The sequence below is a fragment of the Dromiciops gliroides genome, chromosome 1 (genome assembly GCF_019393635.1).
Source record: "Dromiciops gliroides isolate mDroGli1 chromosome 1, mDroGli1.pri, whole genome shotgun sequence".
Classification (NCBI taxonomy): Eukaryota; Metazoa; Chordata; class Mammalia; order Microbiotheria; family Microbiotheriidae; genus Dromiciops; species Dromiciops gliroides.
The window spans coordinates 70917128-70941143 of NC_057861.1; the positions used below are offsets into that span (position 1 = coordinate 70917128).

The window sequence follows — 24016 nt, forward strand, 5'->3', positions numbered from 1 at the left end:
ATTATCCCCATCCACTGCCAAGAGCCGATCTGGACCTGCTGCTCTAGCCAGTAGAAAGGAGGGCCCAGGGCGGGCTGGTTGTCCTCCCATCTCCTCTCACTGAAGGAAGGGTAGCAATGATGCCAATCATAGCCAGGTTGGGCACCTCTCAGCTCAGAGCCTGCCCTGGGCAGAACCAGCTTCTGCTTCCTCTTGAAAGGTCTTTCTCCAGCTGCCTATGACAGAAGCCAATGTTTGGGCAATGTGAAGAATTTCTGAGATACGGGAAAGGCCCATAATCTGTTGTCCTTTTTGTGGGTGGATTTTTTTTTGGGGGGGGGGCAGGGAAGGTATTTCAAATTGATTTCCAGAAAAAAAATTGTCACCCTTATGGGCTCAGGATCTGAGATTAGAAAGATCCTGGGGGTCTTTGGTCCTTCCCCATTGCCTTGGGCATTTGGTCTCATCAGCATATTCTTGAGGCCTTCCAAGCTATTTGTTAAAGCCACAGAGCAGTGCTCCCTCCCATTAACAGATGGCTATTAATCGCAGCCCTCTCTCCAGCAGTTGGCTTTATTTCCTGATCTGGTTTGGGGCCATCTTTGCCATGCCCTAGGTAATTAATTCTCCCTTAAAGAGCATTGCATTTGGAGTCAGAGGACCCAGGTTTGATTCCTAGCTCTGCCTCCTACTATCCATATGACCTTGGGCAAATCATTTCACCTATGTGACCTCGGTTTTTTAATCCGTAAAATCTGGACAAGATAATTTCTGAGGTCCCTTCTAGCTCTAAATTCATGATACTGTGATCCTTTTTCCCCCCAGAAAAATCCATCCCAGATGGAGCAACAGCATGAGAGGGGCTTCTCTATGTTTCTGCACTGGGCTGGGCTCCTAGGTGAAAGATGTCTTACTAAGAGCCAAGCAGCTCATAGTGAAGCCCGCCAGGTGGTGCTCTTGCCTTTGGAAACCATGGGGCCCTGTACCCTCTTGGTATTTTGAGCCATGGGGAAGTGCCCTCAGCTGTGGAGCAGTCCCTATTAGAACAGGGGAATTAGAAGGCATCTAGGCAATGGGTAAAGGGGTAAGTTTCTCACACCATAGTTCTGTTCTTGCTTAGCCAAAGAGATGCCTCCCTCAGAAAGTGGCAAACCCCTAAATTTAAAAAAAGCAGCCATAGGCATCTTCTTACTTCCAAGGACAGAACTGGAGCCCAGAGGAAACCCTCATGCCAAAGCAGGGAGAAAGGTGTTGTTTAGGCATGTGTTGTGTGTTTTTTTCTTTTGAGGTCGCTCACCTCTACTTGTCTCTCCCTCTCACCGCCACGTGAAACAGGAGTACTGCACGGTAAAGTCTCTCTTTCTGTCTCTCTTTTTCCTTCTCTCATTCTCTCACTCTCACCCTAATGCACTCCTTTTATTTCTATGTTTTCTCTTTTTCTATGTTTGTGGTTGCCTACCTGTTACTTTGAGTCATAGGGTCTGGGACTCAATCTCTCACCCCACTCCCTAAATGCTTGAAAGCTGGGGAGCGTCACAGAAAAGCCTGCAAGAGACTTTGAATCAGATATTTAGATTGAAAGTCAGCATTCCTGGCTCCCTTCTAGCCCCAGACACTGACTTAAGGATTTTCCTGATGATGTGTGCCTCAATTACCCATGTGGAGATGAGGCTAGTGAGAGTTATAGCAAATGTATACAAAGAGTTTCAGGAGTACTGGTGAAGAAAGATAAGGGGAAGGTATGTCTTTACCAGATGTTATCTTCATTTACTTTAGAACAAGTCTAAGGAAGGTAGGTGGTTTTCATCTCAACAAGATTCTTGGCCCCCAGTACAAAATGGGGCAGTGAATATCTAGATATCCAGCCCCACCCCTGCCTTCACCTCTGCCCCCAGGGGCATGCATTCTGTTGGTACCTTTGCCCCTTGGAAACACACAAGACCGATGTGTTGCAAAGCTAGTTCCTAGTCTACCAGGGGTAGATGACCCAAGGATTCAGTTCTGCCATGCAGGACGAGCTTGTTGCATCTTCTCCAGATGGAGAGGGCTAAAGTTAGTCTTAAGGTGTTTTAGAAACAGGTGGTTGTGGCTCTCAGGAAACTTATGGTAACTGGTAAATAAGCAACAGCCCCAAGGCTCTGGTGAAAGGGCCTAGATTGGCACCTCAGTTTTCCTTCTTAAGCAATAGCAATTCTACCTTGAGGAAAGGAGTCTCTCCCTCAGGAAGTGTCTTTACTTTTTTTAGCCTTCCATTTTCCTTCCCAGAAAAGAGAAAAGAGAGCCTAGGGAAGACTAAATATCTAGAACAAAGAGGTCTCTTTCACTCTGAGTCAAACTCAGTTAGTTTCTCCTACTAACCCTGCCACCAAGTCACAGTATAGAGAGCAGCTTTCCTTCAGAGACAGCCCTTCCAAACAGCTGTCCAAGGTCCTGGACCAGGACTTTTAGAAGGTGCTGTCTGGTAGGAGATAAGCCTAAGGAGATAAGTCCGGCTACCAGAGGCAGTAAAGGATCTACTGCTCACTTTGGACTTGGCAGTTTTTATCTGGAATTCCCTAGATCCTTTACTGTTGGTTGTGAGCTGGGCCGGTTCTAGGCGGCATCTCCAGGCAGTCCTCTAGAAGGAGAGGGGCATGAAGTCTGTGGGGAGAGTGGCCCCAATTAGGGAAAACACCAAGGGCAGAGCAGAAGCTTTGACTTCAACTCCTGGCAGCTCAGTCTTTGTTTTTGTTTGCTTTTCCTGATGTGGATCTTCAGGCTATTTGGGGGTTTAGCATTTAACTGAAAGAGTAATTTACCCCCTCTTCCAGGAGTTCTTTTGAGGGTCTGAGGTAGTTTTGTTTGTGAATAGAGATGGAATAGCAAAGACACAAATTTTTGAAATACCTCCACACCTTTGGCCCCTTCTTTCTGTATATCCCAAAGAGAAAGATCTTGCTTTCAAAAACCAATGTAATGATTGCCCTCTCAAGCTGCTTGGGTTTCTGGTGAGGACTTCCTGCATAGTACTGAAAGAGACAAGCTAGAATTCATGCACAAGAGGGTGGCCAGGATGGGAAGGGGACTGGAGGCTTATGTTAGGAGGGGTTGGAAGAACTGGTGATGGAGAAAGAACTGGAAAAGAGAAGACTTGGGGGGGCTGTAATAACTGTATCCAAGCACTCTCAGTACTGTTCTATGCACAAACCATTAGACTTTTTCTTCTTGGTCCCAGAGGGCAGAACCAGGTACAATGAATGGAAGTTAGAGTCAGATTTAGCTCCATAGAAGAAGAAATTCCCCAGCAATTATAACTGACCAAAAGGTGAAGGGCCTGCCTTGGGAGGCAATGGGTTCTCTGTCGCTGAAGGTCTTTTAAGGCTGGATGAACACTTAATGGGGAGTGCCGTTAAAGTATGGGTTGGACTAGATGAACTCTGAGGTCTCTTCCAACTCCTGGGAGTTTGGTTTTGTGATTCAGTATAGTCTGTGTAGGCAGGAGTCTTCACACACAGCTGCCTCAGGCACTGAGTGTTAACAGGGTTCATGGATCCCACCCTGGTAAGTGCCCATGTTGCAGAAAAGCCCCAGAGGTGAGAACCAAAATAAGCAAGCTTCCAACATGTTCCAGAGCACGAGGCCAAAAGGAAGCTAGCCCATTTCTCCTCCAAGGTGGGGGGAGCCAAGTTCACTTAATTCCCAGGTGTTTAAGCACACCGTACTCTTTGAGGGTGGGGGCTTCATAGAGCCAGTTGAAGACCCTCAACACCCCAGTGCTGAATCTGAGTTTTGCTCTCTCTTGCCCCCTTCTTCTCAATTGTTCGATACAGTGGCAATAGTAAAGGGAAGGATATCAACACGATTAAATCTCTTCGGGTCCTCCGGGTGCTTCGGCCTCTCAAAACCATCAAACGACTGCCAAAACTAAAGGTGAGATGGGGGCAGGAGGGTTTGGACCTCTGTGGAGCACAGCCATGAGCTAAAGCCCATGTGTATCACTAGAAAACATGAGCACCTTTATCACAATCTCACAGAGAGAGCTCTGAACCAAGAGGCAGGAGACCTAGGTGTCAGCAATAATGCCCACCTGGGTGGGCACTCTATGTTCCCATTTCCTTGGCTCTCTGGTAGGAGTTAGGGCAGCTAGGCGGTGCAGTGGATAGAGTACCAGGCCTGGAGTCAAGGAAGACTCATCTTGGTGAGTTCAAATCTGGCCTCAGACACTTATTAGATGTGTGACCTGGGGCAAGTCATTTCACTCTGTTTGCCTCAGTTTCCTCATCAGTAAATGAGCTAGAGAAGGAAATGGCAAACCACTCCAGTATCTTTGCCAAGAAAACCCCAAATAAGGGGCAGCTAGGTGGCGCAGTGGATAGAGAACCAGCCCTGGAGTCAGGAGTACCTGAGTTCAAATCTGGCCTCAGACACTTAACACTTACTAGCTGTGTGACCCTGGGCAAGTCACTTAACCCCAATTGCCTCACTAAAAAAACCAAAAAAACAAAAAAACAAAACCAAATAGGGTCATGAAGAGTCAGACATGACTGAAAACAACATGGTGGGAGTAATAATCCCTCAGAGGCAAATACAATTAGCTCACTGAAGATTCCCAGTCACATTTATCTATATAGTGAAAAGAGCCTTGGATCAGTAGCCAGAGCATCTGAATTTGGATCCCAGGTCTCCTACTTAATGTTAGGGTTACCTGTGTGACCTTAGGAAAATCACTTTACCATTCTGGGCCTTTATGGTCTCTTCTGGAAAATGAGGAGTTTTGACAAGATGGCCACAAAGATCTTTCCCAGCCTGAAATACCATGAGCCTTTGAAAGTCAAAGCTCAGCTGCAATTTTAGGGATGGATATAATAATAACAATAACAATAATAATGTTGATCAGTTATTTTTCAGTTGCCTCTGACTCTGTGACCTCATTTGAAGTTTTCTTGGCAAAGATACTAAAGTGGGTTGCCGTTCCTTCCTCCAACTCATTTTACAGATGAGGAAACTGAGGCAAAAGGGTTAAGTGACTTGCCCAGGGTCATATAACTAATAAGTGTCTGAGTCCAGATTTGAACTTAGGTCTTCCTGACTCCAGGCCCAGTGCTTTATCCACTATTCCACTTACCTGTACTACTAATAATAATACTAATTAATTTTTATATAATGCTTACTATTTGCAGGCACTATGCTAAATGCTTTATCATTATTATCTTTTTGGTCCCCATAACAATCCCATGAGGCAAATGCTATTATTATCCCCATTTTACATATGAGGAAGTTGAGGCAGAGGTTAAATGACTTACCTAGGGTGACACAGCCAGTAAGTATCTCAGGAGGGATTTGACCTCAAGTCTTCTTAACTCCAGACCCAGTGCTTCACATACTGTGACCCTAGGCATCTGGTTCTAACAAGGAAAGCAAGGCGAGAAGCGGTATTAAGTTAGTTCCAAAAAGCTTGGGAGGCGGTCCACAGCATAGAGGGGCAGAAAGAAGAGGTAACTCAAGACAGAGAGGATAAGTGCCAATACTCAAAGAAGGACACGGGACTGTCGGGCTCAGAGAAGGCCTGGCATTGGGGCTTAAGTCTGGGAGGGCAGACTGGCTGGATTAACCTTCTATACAATCCCTAAGGAACTTCTTTCCCTTGTCTTTACCCTGGGACAGTATAAAACTTGAAGCTTTGCAGAACAGTCAGGAGTGGGCTAATGGCTAGGTGGAGGGGGAAGCTGAGAGTGCAGGGTCTCACCTCACAGGCAACTTCCTTTTTGCCCCTGGAGAGCCCATGGGAAGCAGGAGTTTGCAGATCAGCTGTCCAGGATCCTAAGCGGCCTCCTATTTAGCGGGGTGTGCTATCTTCCCTGCCCCTGTGCCCTCAGCCCCAGGCCTTTCTCCTGACTCCGTGTGCTTGCTTCCCCTCCCCAGGCCGTGTTTGACTGTGTGGTGAATTCCCTCAAAAACGTCTTCAACATCCTCATCGTCTACATGCTCTTCATGTTCATCTTTGCTGTGGTGGCTGTGCAGCTTTTCAAGGGCAAGTTCTTCCACTGCACAGATGAGTCCAAGGAGTTTGAGAAAGACTGCCGGTGGGTGCCCATCCCCACCCTCTGCCCGCTCCCCTCCCTCCGATCCTGAGCTTCCCACCCCTGAACCAGGGAAGGGGTCCCAAGAACCCTTCCAAACAGACAGTTCAGCTGTGTCTAAATAGACAACTGAGGCGATGATGGCTTCTCACCCTGATCCTCAGTGAGACCCTACTTTCTGCCTCACTTGGCTATTCAGTGAAATGACACTCCTAGCCCCTCTCCCTGAAGACCCATGCCCAGCCTGTCCTTTTCTTAGGTGAGGGAAGGAAGCAGCAGCTAGGTGGCCTTTAAGTCAGGCCCCTCTGGGGATGTGCCCAGCTTTAAGAACCATTCTTCCCAGTTCTGGGGTGAGGGAAAAGAACTCTGACCATGCTGCCCATACTGGAAGCTAATGCTGCTTGGCTTGAAATTAGCCCCCCCACCACCACCAATGCCTACCCCTCATGCCAACCCTGCTCCTTTCAGAGCACTGGGGCCTTCTCAACCAGCCCTCACAACACCCTACCCCACTCCCAATGACTGCCCAGGATAAGCTGCTTTTCCATTGGTTGCCTTTCCTTCCTCCAGAGAGTTTCACCCTGGGTCTATTAATTGTGCCTCACTCCTCTTTCCCAGGGGCAAGTATCTCCTGTATGAAAAAAATGAGGTGAAAGCCAGGGATCGGGAATGGAAAAAGTATGAGTTTCATTACGACAACGTGCTGTGGGCTTTGCTGACCCTTTTCACCGTGTCCACCGGAGAAGGCTGGCCACAGTAAGGGTTTTGGGGCTCCTGGCTTCCCACCTGGGTGACATTTAGGGACCTCTCCAGGGCTTGAGGTAGTGGAACCTTTAATCTTAGACCTGTCTAGTTCAAGACCAGGATGCATTGTCAGGCCTGTTTCTGTGTTCTTGAAAGTGATCCCACTTGTACATGTTGACCTTGGTCCTCTACCTGCTGCATCTGTGTGTCTGTTTCATGTGTGGACAGAAATGCCAGAGGGTACTCTTAGCATAAAATGAGGCAGAGACCTGGCTGCCAAGAGCAGGGAAATTCAATGAGAAGCCATTGGGCCACCATCTCCCCCTGGCTCTGAATGAAGGAGACTAAAGAACAATGACTAGCTAAGGAGGGACAGGGCTCAGGTGAGCAGAGTGAGTAAGACAGAACAAAGGCAAAAAGAGATGTTCCCAGCACCCCCATAAACACATACATACACACACCCCATCCCTAATATCCACACATATCCGAAAGGAAGCCTAGATCTACACTCCACAAAAGCATAGATTGGCAGGTTACCCTATTATTTTGTTTGTTTGGTTGGTTTTTGGCGGGGCAATGAGGGTTAAGTGACTTGCCCAGGGTCACACAGCTAGTAAGTGTCAAGTGTCTGAGGCTGGATTTGAACTCAGGTCCTTCTGAATCCAGGGCCGGTGCTTTATCCACTGTGCCATCTAACTGCCCCCTACCCTACTATTTATGGGCCAGATCTTACATCCCTAGCTTGCTTACTTCTTTTCTTTTACTTCTTCATATTTCTTTCTTTGATTCCAACTTTTATCATCACCTCTTCCCATCCTTCTCATCTCCATTTCATCTCCTCTCAACCATCCTGTCCCACTGCCCTCCTTTTGTACCTTCATCCCTGCTCTATCCCATCTCTTCCTTTCCTCTTCTGTTATCCTCCCTTCCCCTCTTTTAACAGGGTTCTCAAACACTCAGTGGACGCAACTTTTGAGAACCAGGGTCCCAGCCCTGGGTACCGGATGGAGATGTCCATCTTCTATGTTGTCTACTTTGTGGTGTTTCCATTCTTCTTCGTGAACATCTTCGTGGCCTTGATCATCATCACCTTCCAGGAGCAGGGAGACAAGATGATGGAAGAATACAGCCTGGAGAAGAACGAGGTGCAGGCCCCTCATCATCCCCTCCCCCTCTTTGTTCCATAAATGAGGAAACAGAGCTGCTTCTACATGGCACCAGTTATAAGGCAGGGAGGTGGGGAAGCAAGTCTAGAAGGAAAAACCTGGGCTTTGAGATCAACAGGGCCTGTACTCATCCCCCTGGTGCCACCGATTCAGGGAGTGGATGACCTAGTCTTGTATTTCTCCAGAAGAGAAAAGATTGCCTTAACTACCTTCCTTCTCTTCCCTCCCTCCAGGAGAGAGCCAGGAGAAAGGAAATCTTCTGTGGGAAGGTCTCAGTGTTTCAGCACAAAGGAAGGCATATTAGATATTGTTGGTTTATTCTTGAGGACAAAGTAATGACAGCATAGCTCCACCTTCTGGGAGGGACAGAAAAATCACAAAGGAGCCCATTTCTTTCTCTGACCAGGCTGAGACATCTAGAATCCCTAGCTGTAAGTCACTGGCTTACAGTTAGTTAGATCTCTCCTTGGGGCTCTGCATGGTTTGAGCTGGTGTTTGGGATTGAGGAAGTTGGAAAACTAACTACAAGATAACTAAAAGAATGGAAGGAAGAACTGGGAGAGGGAGAAGTGACCGAACTGAGATTTGGTGATAGGAGCGGGCATGGGGCTGATCCAGTGAACATCCAAAAAGGAAGGATTAATGAGGTTCCCAGAATGAGGGCTACAGCCGGCTTCCCCTCTCCCCCAGACTGTCCACTTCTCCACTACCCTCTGCCCCTCCTCTCCCTCCTTCCCTCCTTTGTCCCTCCCTTTCCTCCCCTCCCTCCCTCCTCCCATTCCCCTCTTCCTCGCCTCAGTCTCACCTCTCTCCCCACAGAGGGCATGCATTGACTTTGCCATCAGCGCCAAACCCCTGACAAGGCACATGCCTCAGAACAAGCAGAGTTTCCAGTACCGCATGTGGCAGTTTGTGGTGTCCCCTCCCTTTGAATACACAATCATGGCCATGATTGCCCTCAACACCATTGTACTCATGATGAAGGTGAGGTCTGACCACCTCCTGCTGGGGTAGAGGGGAAGGGGACAGGGGGGAAAGGAGGAGGTGAGAGGGGGGTTCCTCAAAAAGGCACTGGGTCATGGAGAGCTGGGGGCCAATGCAGACTTACCCATAACCTAAGACCCCAGGTCTGCCTTTCAAGGAAGGGGGAAGATTGGGGATTCTAGCCTTGCCCTGGGTTCAAAATGAGTTGGGTAACCAACTGTTCCTACCTGCTTTCCCATAGTCAATGGCGTGCCCACCCCCTTTCTCCTTCCTCTAGTTTGATGGTGCCACAAGTGCTTATGACAATGCACTAAGAGTGTTCAACATTGTCTTCACTTCCCTATTTTCTTTGGAGTGTCTCCTGAAAATCATGGCCTTTGGGATCCTGGTAAGTCTACCTACATATATGGCTTATGGCAGACAGAATGGAGAGGTCAGGGCAGGGGAGAGAAGGGAAGACCAGATGGCTGTCTTAGGGTTCATTTCCATAGACCCCACTACAGGGCTAAAACTTATCAATCACCTTTTTTTTGTTTTGTTTTGCGGGGCAATGAGGGTTAAGTGACTTGCCCAGGGTCACACAGCTAGTAAGTGTCAAGTGTCTGAGGCAAGATTTGAACTCAGGTCCTCCTGAATCCAGGGCCAGTGCTTTATCCACTGCGCCACCTAGCTGCCCCCATCAATCACCTTTAAGGCCTGATTTTTTAATAATTACAATAGGATTTAGAGATGGAATAGACTTTATTTTTTTTTATAATTACATGGGATTTAGAGATGGAATAGATTTGGGGGGGCGCTATGGGGGGTAAGTGACTTGCCCAGGGTCACACAGCCAGTAAGTGTCAAGTGTCTGAGGCCAGATTTGAACTCAGGTACTCCTGAATCCAGGGCCAGTGCTTTATCCACTGTGCCACTTAGCTGCCCCCTGGAATAGATTTTATTTTACAAAAGAAGGAGGAAGGGCCCAGAGAAGGGAAATTACTTCTTCAAGGTCACACAAGTGCTAATTTCCCAAGATCCTTGACCCGAATGGTGCATACTGAACAAAAAGCCCTTATCAGTGCTTTTCTGTGCCTCGCATTGGCCAAAGGGAGTGATTTAGTATACTCCTGCAAGGGAAGGAACCCTGAGATTCTAATGTCATCTAGACTACAGGCACTGAGGAGCCAGTCTTCTCACAAGGGCTCAGTGACCCACTATGGTCTTGACTGGATCCTCAGGAGATCCTGTACAGAGAGACCAGGCCAGATCACGTTTGAGTGTCAACAGGGCTCTGGTCTTCCCCATCTTCCCATCTAAAAGGAACTGGGATAATTCCCTAAGCTCCCTTGGGTTTGCTTTCTAGCTCACACAAACAAGGTAGACAAATGGCATCCTCTCAGTTAAGTCTCTAGTTCACCATCTATGAAGATTACACAGTAGAGTTTGAGGAGTGGGGAGCGGGGGTGGGGAATAAGCACTTTTAAAGCACCTATTATGTGTCAGGCACTATACTAAGCACTTTACAAATATCTCATTTGATCCTCACAACAGTCCTGGGATGAGGGGAGGTACTATTATTGTCCACATTTTACAGATGAGGAAATTGAGAGAGACTGAAGTGACTTGCCTCAGGTCACTTAGGCAAAAAGTATCTGAAATCATATTTGAACTCAGGTCTTCTTGACTTCATCCACTTGGCATCCTGGAGGACTAAACCAAAAGACCAAAGGCCTACCAGTGACAGCACCAGATGAGCCCCTGCAATCTAGGGCTAGATAGCAGAAGAGTCTAAAGGGTTTTCTATTCTCTGAGAGCTGGGACTCTTCTTGAGAGTCTTAAAGCAAAGGCAGCATGCAGTAGTAGATAGAGAGTCTGCCTCAAAGTCAGGAAGTTCTGGGTTCAAATTTGATCTCCAATACAACAACTAAGTTGCAGAGAAGGTGACTAGCTACATTAGCTGTTGGGGTTTCCTCATCCAAGAGTTACATATACCAATGAAATCATAGGTCGACTCCCTATCCTGATCCCTCAAGCAGGGGCATGCATCCTGATAAAGACATGCAGGATTAGGAGCTGCTATTCTTCACTTCCCTAAGGCTAGACCCAATGTGAGTATAGAGGGGAAAACCCAGGGCCAGACCTAAGTGCCTTGATCTGCCCTTTGTCTAGGGAGTCTGGAAATGTTTAGCATCTGGTCTGGGTCCTGGTGAATCCTGGTAAAAAATTGAATTCCTTGAGAAACTTTTTATTCTATTCTACTCCTAGCCTTGAATATTTATTAGTCATGTGACCTTGGGGAAATCACTTATTTGCACTTCAATTTCCTCATCTATAAAGTGAGGGGGTTGGGCTCCCTTGTCTCTGTGGACCTTTCCAGTTCTATGATCCAATGACCACTACTGTAGATGGATGGATGGATGCATGGATGGATAGAAAGATACATAGATAAATAGATAGATACATAGATGGATAATATGTTCATGAGGTTTATGGGAATGAGTAAGCAGTGACCAAAATACTCCAGGCCCAGGCTCTGGAGAATCCCAGTTTATTCCACTTTGCCTTATGGGATGATGTTGAACATTTGAAAGCATGTTTAGCTCAGGTAAAGGCAAAGATGAACTTGCATCACCCAGTATTTGGTTAATGGAGAGAGGAGAAGCTGCCCAGACATAGGGGTCAGGAAGTTGGAAAGAGAAGAAACAAGTCAGGGAGACATCATTTGCCCCTAATGTTCCATAAACTGAGCTATGAGTATATCTCAAGAAAGTTGGAATTCTTCAAGTTGGTACTACCACCATAGCTCCTCATTTCCTTATAGCCTCCTTTTGTTGCCTTTTTCTGTATTAAATAGGCTGGGATTGATTGAAAGTGCAGGTAAGGTGACTAGGGAAGAGCCCAGACCATCCCCTGGGGGGAGGGGAGAGAATTTTGTGACCCTCACAAGCAGCCCCCAACATGTCCTTCTCTCAACTCTGGAGACACACTCAAAGGAAAGGTTGCCAGGCATAGACTCTGACCTGAGAGGCAACTTTCTTTCTCCTTCTCAGTGCTGGAGTTTTGGCCCTACCCGGGTTTTGCTGTGACAATTTATGTTGTTGGTCCCTTGCTGGTTGTCCTTCTTGTCTTTTTTTGTTTATTTTTCTCTCTAGAATTATTTCCGGGATGCCTGGAATATCTTTGATTTTGTGACAGTTCTGGGCAGTATCACTGATATTTTAGTGACCGAGTTTGGGGTAAGTGCCATGCTAGCTCCTCTCTGGGCTAATAACTGTGAGGTAGCAAGGCCCCTAGGGCCATTCCCTTGGTCTGGGCAAAACCAGGCTGAATAGGGCAAGGAAGGCCAATGAGGAGGCCCACAGCTATCCAGCTGGCCAAGAGTGGTTTCTTAGAGAGCTTTAGGACTTGGCCGGAGCCCAGAGCTTCCTCAGCCATCCGAGCTAAGAAGGGCACAGAGGGGAAGGGCTGAGAAGTCAATTCTCACTTAAAAGGATGTAGAGGGATCGGCTAAGAAACCCAAGCCTAGGAATACAGGATGAGAGCTTTTTTTGGCTTTTGTATCTCACTTCTTCATTTCTCAATTATGTGAGACCAAAAGCCGTATGAAAAACAATTTGCATAGATAAGCCACAGATTCTCAGAGTTGGAAGGGCCCTTCAAAGGCCATGAAGCCACCCTCGCAGCCTGTTTTGTATATGGCAGCCTGGGATGCAGAGGGCAGGATGGAGGGAGCCAACCTGGAGTGGGGCATTTGTCGTAATCTCTCTATGGAGACTGATCATCTCCCTGTGCACCACATCGGTTGGTCCTGACATCAGACAGATGTCCCTATAAGGTCCTGGGAAAGGGAATTGCTACCCCCAGGTCAAAGAGCAGGACATTTCCCTAGCCAACCTCCCTATTCCTACTCAGCAGGGAGTACCCAAGCAGTTCCATTCCTTCTTCCCATTTCTACCTCCCCTACCCCAGTGTGATTTGGGGGTTTGAAAGGAACTAGGCTCATCCCCCACTTATGCTGGGCCTTAGTAACATCCTACCCTGGAAGACGCTACTGGGATATACTAGAAGCAGCACAGACTTGGAGCCAGAGGACCTGGACTGCCATCCCATGTCTATCCACTCCTCAGTTTCCTCACCTCTGAAATAAAGAGGTGGAACTAGATTTTCTCCAAAGCCCCTTCCAGCTCTGACTGCCATGATCCTAAGGCATTTTCCCACAGAGATCCCCTCCCCCTACTCTTACCTTTTCAGCTGATCTCATTGGCTGAAACCCATAGGGCCTAGTCATTTTGCTGGCTTTTGTCCTTGGCCATTCACCATCCATCCTAAGAGCGGGGTCACCCAAGGGATGGAGTAATGCAGATGAGAGCCCATAGGGCAGCAGAGTCTGGGGGGGCCAGAGGCTACAAGACCAAGGCTACTTAAGAAATCAGTTTCTAGGGTGGGTGTGGGAGAGAGGTAAGGCCCAGGTTTGAATAGGCTGGCTTTGAATTCTGGAGAAGGTAGTAGAAAAAAAAGTCCTGATGCTTCTGAGAACAGCTGAGAAGGCAGATTTTAAGAGCCTTCCCATAATGGCCTTTGGTCCCTGACAACTTCTACCAGGTGTGTCTGAGCAGTAAAAGTGAACATTTCCCACCCCTACTCCCTTCATTCTGTGATGCTGATTGTTCCATGGATCTAGGAAGAATGGGGAGGACTAAGGGAGAGGCTGCTTAAAACGTGCCCTGTCTCCTTATCTTGAGAGCTCAGTAGGATACAGAACTGCTTACAGAAGGGATCATTCCCCTAAAAGTGGCTAAGTCTATCCTCCCTGTTCCCAGCCAGAGGCTGAAGGTTTAAGGGCGCTGTCGATTCTGTTCCCTCTCCAAGGGACAGGATAATGCGTAGCCTCCTCTGCCTTGCCTTCCCCATAACCCTCATCTGTACATTCCTTCTCAGGGACCCCCTGTTCAGCTTCTTGCTCTCCTGTTTAGGAGCCACACCAGAGTAAATGCAACCTAAGGAAGTAATTGCTCCCTGGCCCAAGGAAGCTATTCGATCTCCATTGCTTCCTGGTGCTGAAGGGTCTTTCCTTTCAAGTTGGAAATCTATAGCTATTATTTTCATTTTGTGCCCACAATGCATCTGCATCTGCAGAATGGTGCATATGTACTCTGAAGCCTGTAAGCAGTTTTCTCCTGGATCAGTTCCTTGACCCTGAAGTTTTCCAAGTGACCTGAGGTTTCCCTATAAGACCCATCTAGAAATCTACCTTCAGTATATATAACTGCTGACCCAGCCCAAGCCAACTAGCTAACGGGCTTTTAGGGAAAGAGGCAAGAGGGAAAGGGAAGGAAGAGCATGCAGGTAAGGCCAAGCCTTAAGTCCCAGTCCCTTGGTCTTGGCTGGGAGGCAGGATAGGGGTAGGGGTACTGGACTGATTTTTCCTGTTCCTTACTCAGCTGATGGGAGGAGATGTTCTATTTCAATTGTTCCAATTTGGATGAACTCTGGTTTCTGGAACTCTGGTTAACCAAACTGCCCCCATCAGCTGGGCCAGACCTGAGCAGGGCCAGTGACTAGACTGGGAGACCAAACAATGCACTGGCAATAGTGTGATTATTATCAATGACAGTGCTGTTACTACCCTTAACAAGAACCATTTTTGGAAAGTGACCTGTCTTGCTGATAAGAAAAACAGATGGGCATGTTTGCGGGTACCCCATGCTTTTTCAGAATCTAGTTTGGCTGGAGGTCCTCGACCTTTCAACCTCCAGTTGGAAAATATGAGAATGACCTTCTGTGGGGTAAATCATCCCATCATTCTCTGCCAGTCAAACACTGGGGCTGATCCTAATATGGCAGAGTGGAGAGCTCTCTGCCTGGTCTAGTCAGAATCTGGGAGGTGGCCATCCCTGGGGCTTGGGTATCCCTCAGTTCAGCCAGCCACATTGTATTCCTTCTCACCCAATCAGTGGACAAAGCCAGTTGGGGGTGGCTAGTTAGATAAGGTTGGAATGCTGACATTGACCGGGGGTGACTTTGGTTTGCCTCGTGTGCAGTATATAATGATTGTGTTTCTTGTCTTGTCTCTTTTCATGCTCACTCTTTATACTGTATGTGCCAATGCACAACGCCGTCTGAAAAACTCATCCAATCAAAATGCACTATGAAACTCATGTGTCCATCCATGACCTGGTCTGTGTGTCCATGCACCAATCAATGACTATATCCCAAACCTACTGCCCCTACCCCTTCTTTGGAACTGAAATCCATTGGGTTTTGGCACTGGTAACGAATCAACCTAAAATGCTGAATAAACCTCCCCACCTGCCCCCGCCCAATCCCCCATTCATCTTCAACATCTACATCTAGGATCCGGTTGGTTTTACTTCTTTCTGAAGCCTAAATGCCTTACATTAGCCGAAAGCATCCTCTTGTCTCGGCACTGCATGGCCCGTGCGTTTGGACAGCCTGAATCGCTTTCCCCCTCCCACCTGCCCACCACCTTACTCTTCGACTATTTCTCTGTGTGTGTGTGTGTGTGTGTATCTGTATATATTTCTTGCCCCTTTTGTTCTGATCTCTGTTGGGTCTGAATTCTGTACTCTTTGGGTTGTTTTTAAAGTGGCCCTTCCCTCCCCAAAATTGGTCTCCCGACTGCCCAGAAGCCCCCCCAAGAATGCCCAAGAGATGAATCCAATGAAGCTGCTAATTCGACTCCTCACTGAAAGGAGAACCCTAGTGTCTACTGTACCAGCCCCACAGAACTATTCCATAATACACATGCCCTACGTCAATACTGCCTTTCAGTCACCTACATATAGTACCATCACATATCTAGGGTATCCACTCTTACACTGACTTTAAAGCCTGTGTTCCCTGGACACATTCCAATACTCATAACTCACATACTGAACTAATTTTACTGCACCTGTCTTTCTTCTCTCTCTCTCTCTCTCTCTCTCTCTCTCTCTCTCTCTCTCTCTCCCCCCCCCTCCTTCCTTCCCTTTTTCCCTCTCTCACCTGCTCCCACTGACAAACAATATAGCCTCCATTGGCCTTTGATTCTCCACATGTGCTCCCTGAGCTAGGGACTTTTTTTGAGGCAAGGAAGAGACAAAATGAGGGTTGGCTTTCAGGTGGAAAGGGCTTGGGATGGTAGACCTCCAGCCCAGCCTACCTTGGAAGAGAGCTGGCAACATCAGGGCAATGATGAGGGGAAGCTCCCAGGTTACCTGTTACTTGGACAGGTCTAGTCCCTGTCCAACCACTTCCATAAAGAAAGGCCCTTGGAATGTACACTCGAATGCCTGCCCAGCAACAGGCTGCCCCTTCACACACATTTCCCTGGTTCCTTGCCTCTTTCTTCACACACTCCATTATCTACAAACATACTAACACTCATACTTGTTCACACACAATGCACATATTCTCAGACCCTATCTCTACTGCCTGTCACTGTCCCAGGAATCCCCACATTGTCATGCCTATATTCAGCCTGCTCTGTTCTTCTCCTCAGAGTCTCCTCTTTTTTGCTGTTTGCATATGCCTCCCTTTCCCTAAATGCCATAGTCTCTGCTACCCCTAGTCCCAAAAGGAAGCTCTTTAAATTGCTCCCACCTTGGTCTTTTTGTCTCTGGGCCAGGTCCCCTCCCTAATGATGGAGCCCACTGCCCTCCCTTTTATATGGGGCAGCTTTTCATTAGAGGTCTGAGCTGCATGCATTTTCACAGTGGAGTTGGTGCCACCACTCTGACTCACTCTAACCATTAAAGGTCTTCCCATACTGGCTTATGGTCCCCCAAACTTCCACCAAGTCTGTCTACCTCAGCTGGGAAGAGAAACATTTAGGCTTCTGGGTCTAGAACTGGGGCTGTATGGGAGCTGGAAGTTTCAGAAGCTATTATTGCCTCTGCCCATAGACTCCAGTAGAGGGAAGGAAGCAGTGTGAGGAGAAGGGACCCAGGTGCCCCTCTTCCCATCCTCCCTAGGGCACAAAGCAGATGCAGCAAAACAGCCCTGGGCCAAGTGGGCCTCCAGATGATAATATGAATAATAATGGATATAGTGTTTTAATATTTTCAAAGTGCTTCCCATATATTATCTCATTATATCTTCACAACAAAGTGTTATTATTATCCCCATTTTACAAATGAGGAAACTGAGGCCAAGAAAGGGTAAGTGACTTGCCCAGGGTCACATAGCTAGAGAATGATTGAAGCAGGATTCAAACCCAGGCATTCTTGACCCTAAATCCAGCCTTTTATTCATTATACCAAGCTTCCTGGCAGACATTGTCCCAAATTCTCAGATGTGCAGAATCTGGGCCTGAAATCTCTGACCATTCACAAGGTGTGAGATTCCTGGGGCTTCCTGCTTGTGGTTGGGCAGGAAATATCATGGAAGTCTTACCTCTCATGATATTGAAGCAGGTTCTGTTCATACTAGAACCAGGAAGCACATGGCCAGATTTGAAGATGCAGCTGAGAGGAGGCTGAGGAGGAGGAGGAAGAGTGGGGGGGAGGGGGAAGAGGAGGTCACTTCCTTATATTCTCTGTACCTAAGTTTTCCAGCCCCACACAGCCCATAGGTCTAGCCCAAGGGTAGATAGAGGGATGTGCAGAGTGTCCAAAAGAAACTAGGGGCTGTCCGGGCACTTAGGGGAAGCAGCAAAATGGGTGGATATTTGGGCATAATTTGAGAGTCTGTGATCCCTTTACCCTGGAAAAGAGGATAAGGGATGAGTAAGGTTCCAATTCTGCCCTTCCCCCACCCCACCCCCAGGCCTCACTTGCCCTATCTATCCTCGGTCCTCTCTCGACCCCTGTGTGTCTCCCTCTTGCTGTGTTCTGGGGAGGGGGGGGGTGGATTTCGTGCATGCATCCCTCCCTGGGGATTGTTCCATGGCTTCTCCAGCATCACCACAGCCGACTGAATACGTCTTGCCCTGCACTTGCCCCTGCCCCTGCCCCTGCCCCTGCCTGGGGGACGCTGTCCCACTACAGGAGCTTCTGCTGCTCTGCATGCTCTGTTGGAGTCCACATGTTATGCTCCACCCATGGAAGGGATGGCTTGCACTTATGGGATCGACAGGAGGGGAAGGGTCTCTGAGGGAGCGGAAGAGGGAGCAGAGAAAACGGCCACTAGAGGAAGTGCCTTGACAGGGTCCACTGGATGGTCTAATCCAGTTCTAAGGGAGCTGTCCCAAGATACCAGCTATAGAGTGACTGGAGGTTGGGGGTGGGGCGGGGTCTGGCCCAGATGTCCCACTCCCTACATGAGCTGAAGGCGACTTCAGCTTGACTTTACTCCCAGGTCCCCTTGGATTTAGTTAGTGTATTCATGGAGGCCGAGAGAATTTGTGCTGTGTGTTTTGTCTCATCACACCAGCACAGGGGCACAGGCTGCACTCCTGCGGCAGGAATCCCAGGCCAGCAGGCACCAGTGGCTCCCCAGAGGCTGAGCCCTGCTCGTAGACACTGCCAGGGAGCTAAGGTGTAAAGGCCGATGTCCCTCTGTTGTCCCCATCATGAGCGTGCCAGAGGCAGTTAGTGTAGTCTCTGCAAGCTCTGAGAGGCACTTGGAGGAACTGGAGAGGATCCCACGGCCCTAGGGGCTCAGAGTTAACCTACAAAGCTCCCATAACCCAGCCTTACAAATAGATTGCTCCCTGCTGGTGATGAATGATGTGTGCCAGTTAGGTGGGGACTAAGAGTGGGGTCCTTTAACAGGCTTTTCATGGCCTCCCCCCACATACTGAGTGGAGTTTTAAAGTAGTAGAGGCCAGGACTTTTATGTTCCATTTCCAAGGCTAGCTGAACACCATACGGCACTTATTTCTGCCGTCAGTTGGCCCTGGTGGCTCTTCTCCACCTCCCCTTCCCCAAATCCCACCCTCCTTATGCAGAGCAGGAAGACTATTTGATCTAGCTATCTCTTAGGCACACTTCCCACATTTTGTCCCTGCTTTTGCTCCAGCCCACCCCCCCAAAAAAAACCTCATAGTGCCTGCCTCCCTTACACCTGCTTGCACCCACATACCCCTAACCACACATCCCCATGTGAATCTGGGGGCTGAATTCACTCTTGTCAGCCAAGCAAGGAAGCAGTTGTTTCCTTATCTCTTTTCCCTCCTTCTCTTCCTCAATGGCTAGCCAGCTGCAGTGAAGCCAGGTAGACGACTGGAAAGAGACGCAGCTTACCTGAGGTACCTGCCTTAGGTGGGGAATGAGGGAACACTAGGGTGATCATCCGTCCCCATACATCTCAACTCCTGCCACAAGGTCCCAAAGGCCACAGCGTTGGCCCAGGAAATTGTTGATTCCCCAAGGAAGCATCTCCTCTTGCTTCACTGAACTGATGCACCAGAGCTCTCCTACCAGATCCCATCCTGTTCCTTTGTGGTCCTTGACAATCAAAGTGTTTTTCTGGTGCCTGGGTTTTGGCTTGGGTGGGGAGGAGGAGGAGGAGGAGGAGGAGGAGGAGGAGGAGGAGGAGGAGGAGGAGGAGGAGGAGGTGGAGGAGGAGGAGGAGAAAGCATCCAGAGGTGGTGGTGGCAGTTAGGGAGCAGGGCCCTCAAGTAAGGTCTGTGACGGAGAGGCAGGGAGGGGCCTGACAGGGGAGGTGCTGGTGGCAGGAATGGCTCAGACTCCCTGCCCCCAGCACCCACCCCCTCTGTCAGCCTGGGACATTTCCAAGCTCACAACACCCATGGGAGCTCCATCGCTTACTGCAGGCTTGGTCCCACGCTGCTCCACCCAATCCCAGAAGCTGTGAAGCCATCCCAGAGAGGGGGGAAAAGGGCCAAAAATGCATCTTCACGGACTCAGCGGGCAGCGAGGACTCACCCTGCAGCCGAACAGCCCCGGCTCCCTTCTGTCCTCCCCATCCCCGCTCGCCAAGGGGGTAAGAAAAGATCCTATTCTGCTTCTCCCGATTGGCTCGAGCGCTGCTGCTCTCAGCCCTTGGCTGATCGTCTGGGGGCGAGGTCAGGGCGGGCCAGAGCGGGGTGGGCAGTGCCACGACGCATAGTGCTGTGCCGTGCAGTGCACCTGTTGAGTCCGTGTGACTGATGCATTTCTGGCCCGGATCGTAACATGCACATGTAACACGCACAAGCCCACCAGGCCTGAGCTTGCTGGCTTCCCTCTCTTTGGTGTCTGTGCATCGTACATGTGTGACGAGACTCGGCGACGTTACCTGCTTGTGTCCTAGTGTCTCAGTGCATTTGGTTGTTGGGATAAACAAAAAACATCATAATTTTTTTCCTGATTGGATGATTCAAATATTTTTGTTTCTTTTCCTTTTCTTCTCTTCCTTTCTTTTCTTTCCTTTTTCTTTTCTTTTCTGGGTTGCAGGATTGGGGCTGGTGGGAGGGTGTTAGCAAGTAGCTTCCATTTTGAGTTGTTGAGTTTTTGCCCTGCTTTCTTTCTCTTTCTCTTGCTTTTCCCCTTCCTTTCAAGCTCTTCCTCAGTGACATTGTGTTGGCTCCTCCTTTATTTCCTTTCCCTCTTTGGTTGGGGTTTAGATTGCTTTCTCTACTTAGTTTTTGGTTTCTGGCATTGTCCAGATTGACATAGACGTTGAGTGGCTTTGGGGGCCTGCTTGTGTGAGCAGATGGTCATGCCTTCTCTCCATCTTCCCAGAACAACTTTATCAACCTCAGCTTCCTCCGCCTCTTCCGGGCTGCCCGCCTCATCAAGCTGCTTCGCCAGGGTTATACCATCCGCATCCTCCTCTGGACCTTTGTGCAGTCCTTCAAGGTAAGGGATTGTGAGGACAGAGGGAGGGCTTGCCCCCAGGTCTGGCTTCCACAGAGAAAGCAGCTATCAGTTACTCCCATGGTAGAGGCAGAAGACAGTCATGATGGCAAGATACCAGATATGAGGCTGGGTCTCTAGCAAAGCTCCAGCATTCACTCTGAAGGCACCCCCTGGGAACGCGGATAGTGATGCTGAGCTCATTCAGCCACACATGTCTTGAGCCAGTCTAAGGCCCTAGAAGAGGCTCTCCTCTCCTCTGGAGCTTCTTCATGCCCTCCTAGACATAACCTCTGCTGTCCAGACCTAAAGGCATTCAGTCTAAGCAAGTACAGGCTTAGAGAATCCGTTTGGGGAAGGCCATAGGTCCTGCCAAGCAGGGAGGGTGGATGTGGGAGCTGTCAGTCAGGAAGCTGTGCATTGTCACAGGGGAGAGGGAAGTAAAAATCTCTACCTGACTTCTCTTTAGGCTCTCCCCTATGTCTGCCTTCTCATAGCCATGCTTTTCTTCATCTATGCCATCATAGGAATGCAGGTGAGTGGTGGGTTTTGTTTTGGTTTTTTTTTGCAAGAACTTCAGTTGACCCAGAAGGGGGCACCCTTTGCTCTCTCTTCCAACTTCCAGAAGTTCTAGGGGAAGGGAATCTCCCATTTACCATAGGTGGAGGAAGGACAATAAAATCCCAGATTTGGAAGCTAGGGGATGGGTTCAAAGATTCACAAGGTCATGGAATCACGGATTCAAGATAGTCTCATTCAACTTCATCATAGAAGAGAAATCTGATGGGGGGAGGGGGAGGTGGTGAGGGCCTGAGTCCCCTTTCCACTACACCACATTGTCTTTAAGGTAGCTAGGTGGTGCATTGGATAGAGCTCTGTGCCTGGAATCAGGAAGACTCATCTTCCTGAGTTCAGATCTGACCTCAGACATTTACTAGCCGTGTGACCCTGGGCTAGTCACTTAACCTTGTTTGCCTCAGTTTCCCCATCTATAGAATGAGCTGGAGAAAGAAGTGACAAACCCCTCCAGTACCTTTTCCAAAAAAAAAAAACCCCAAATAGGGTGAGGCAGAGTCAGACATGACAGAAACAATTGAACAACAACAGCAACAACAAATATCTTTCTAGCGATGGGCCAGTGACCTACAAGTTCATTAGAGACTAAAATGGAGAGTGCAGACCTGGGACTCAGTCTCATTCAGCACATGGCTTCCCCTTGGTCAGATGTTGTTGGACTTTACCCCAACCTTATACCATATCGTTTCCATACACACACATTATGCATGTTCTGGCCAATGAACCATGGAGATCTACCATCTCCATGCCTTTGCTGAGGCTGTTCCCTATCCCTCCCCACCCACTACCCACCTCTTCACATGCTGAATTTCCTGTCCTTTCTTTAAAGCTCAAATCAAATGCTGTCTCCCTCATGGAGTCTTCCCTGATCCCCCTAACAGACCCCTGTCTCCCCCTACCTCACAAGGCTGTGGCAGGAATGCTTGTCTTGTCCATACGAGGGAGTTTGGTAGCCCTGCCCACTACAAGGTATTGGTTGCACAGTGGCCACAGCTGTCTGCTAAAAGAAGCACAGCGTTAACTTAGACAAATGAAAACTGAGTTCCAGGGGAAGAAATTGGAGGAGGTCTTTCTTGAAGACAGTTTTCCATTACTTCTAGCAGCTTCTTGGTTTATATAATCTATCTTGACTTACAATGACCTCTACATCAGAGAAATGTAAAATTAGAGTATCGTTCATCATCATCAAAAAGATTTCCGGAGGGGCAGCTAGGTGGCATAGTGGATAGAGCACTGGCCCTGGAATCAGGAGTACCTGAGTTCAAATCCAGCCTCAGACACTTGACACTTACTAGCTGTGTGACCCTGGGCAAGTCACTTAACCCCAATTGCCTTACTAAAAAAAAAAAAGATTTCTGGAATAAGAATTTAGATAGTACCTACTATGTGACAGGCACTTTTATAAATATCTTATTGGAGCCTCACAACAACCTTGGGAGGTAAGTGGTGCTATTATCCCCATTTTATGGATAAGGAGACTGAGGCAGATAGGTGAAGTGACTTGCCCAGGGTGAAACTCACACAGGTAGTCAGTGTCCAAGGTAAATTTGAACTCAGGTCTTCCAGCACTCAATCCACTGTGCTGCCCAGCTGCCTCTACTTGATTTCTTGGTACTTGGGATTCTTGACCAGCTCTTTTCCTTAGTAGGTTATCACAACAGGAAGCTTTTCCAGTTATCTGCATTTCCCACATTATCATTTATCTGCCCCTTCATCTTCCCTGTCCTTTGCAGAGATGCAGAATTGCACTTAATTGTGTACCTCCCTGCAACAGTTTTCCAGCGTTAAAGGGATCTGTGTCGGGGGCAGCTAGGTGGCGCAGTGGATAAAGCACCTGGATTCAGGAGGACCTGAGTTCAAATCCAGCCTCAGACACTTGACGCTTTACTAGCTGTGTGACCCTGGGCAAGTCACTTAACCTTCATTGCCCAGCCCCCCCCCAAAAAAAGTGATCTGTGTGTACTAAACTCTTATCCCATCCCTACCCCTTGGGAGTCTGTAAGGTCTAAGTTCAGTATCTCTCCCAGGCCGGCAAGGAACAGAATCCTCTTCCCTGAGAATGCTTTGCCTCCCTTAGGTGTTCGGTAACATCGGCATCGACGTGGAAGAAGAAGACAACGATGATGATGATTTCCAAATCACAGAGCATAACAACTTCCGCACCTTCTTCCAGGCACTGATGCTCCTCTTCAGGTGAGATGGGAAGAAGCAGGAGCAGGGACAGAGACAGAGTCCTATCTGGCAGAATAGAACAGAGGCAGAGGAGGAGAGGAGACAGGCAGGGCCTGCAGCTCAGCTCCTTAGCTCCCAAATACAGTGGAGAGAGACCCGGCACTTGCATCTGTGTTTGCCCAACACTGGGCACAGGTGTGAATACTAGGAGTGGACACAAAAAGTGCCATCAGTACCCCACCCCTGACCATGGGGAGAGCACATAGGCTGTCATTTAAGGCCAGAGGGCTGAAGTTCAAGGAAGGGGGGTGGACAGGTGTCCCCACGTCTGACTTCCCTTCTGTTCCTAGGAGTGCCACAGGGGAGGCCTGGCATAACATCATGCTGTCCTGCCTCAGTGGGAAACCCTGCGATAAGAACTCGGGCATCAGAGAGCCCGAGTGTGGGAACGAGTTTGCCTATTTTTATTTTGTGTCTTTCATCTTCCTCTGTTCCTTTCTGGTGAGTCTGGGGAGCATCCCATTGGCCCTCACCCTTGTCTGGGGGTGGGCGGGGGGGGGGGGGGAGGGCATCATTTCTATACTGCTGCATTGTGGCTGGAAGCACCCCGAGT

General features: G+C 48.6%; 1 protein-coding gene across 1 annotated transcript in view; it reads left to right on the top strand.

Moving 5' to 3' along the window:
• The window catches only part of LOC122734709 (voltage-dependent P/Q-type calcium channel subunit alpha-1A), a 213052-nt gene that overhangs the window by 146794 nt on the left and 42242 nt on the right, over positions 1-24016 (top strand). Inside the window, exons 23-35 of the mRNA XM_043975723.1 lie at positions 1315-1326; positions 3789-3888; positions 5881-6041; positions 6657-6794; positions 7726-7927; positions 8768-8932; positions 9210-9320; positions 12067-12150; positions 15269-15274; positions 20542-20658; positions 21125-21190; positions 23309-23424; positions 23754-23904. Of these exons, the coding sequence (XP_043831658.1) occupies positions 1315-1326; positions 3789-3888; positions 5881-6041; positions 6657-6794; positions 7726-7927; positions 8768-8932; positions 9210-9320; positions 12067-12150; positions 15269-15274; positions 20542-20658; positions 21125-21190; positions 23309-23424; positions 23754-23904 (1429 nt within the window). The remainder of the gene's footprint in view (positions 1-1314; positions 1327-3788; positions 3889-5880; positions 6042-6656; positions 6795-7725; positions 7928-8767; positions 8933-9209; positions 9321-12066; positions 12151-15268; positions 15275-20541; positions 20659-21124; positions 21191-23308; positions 23425-23753; positions 23905-24016) is intronic.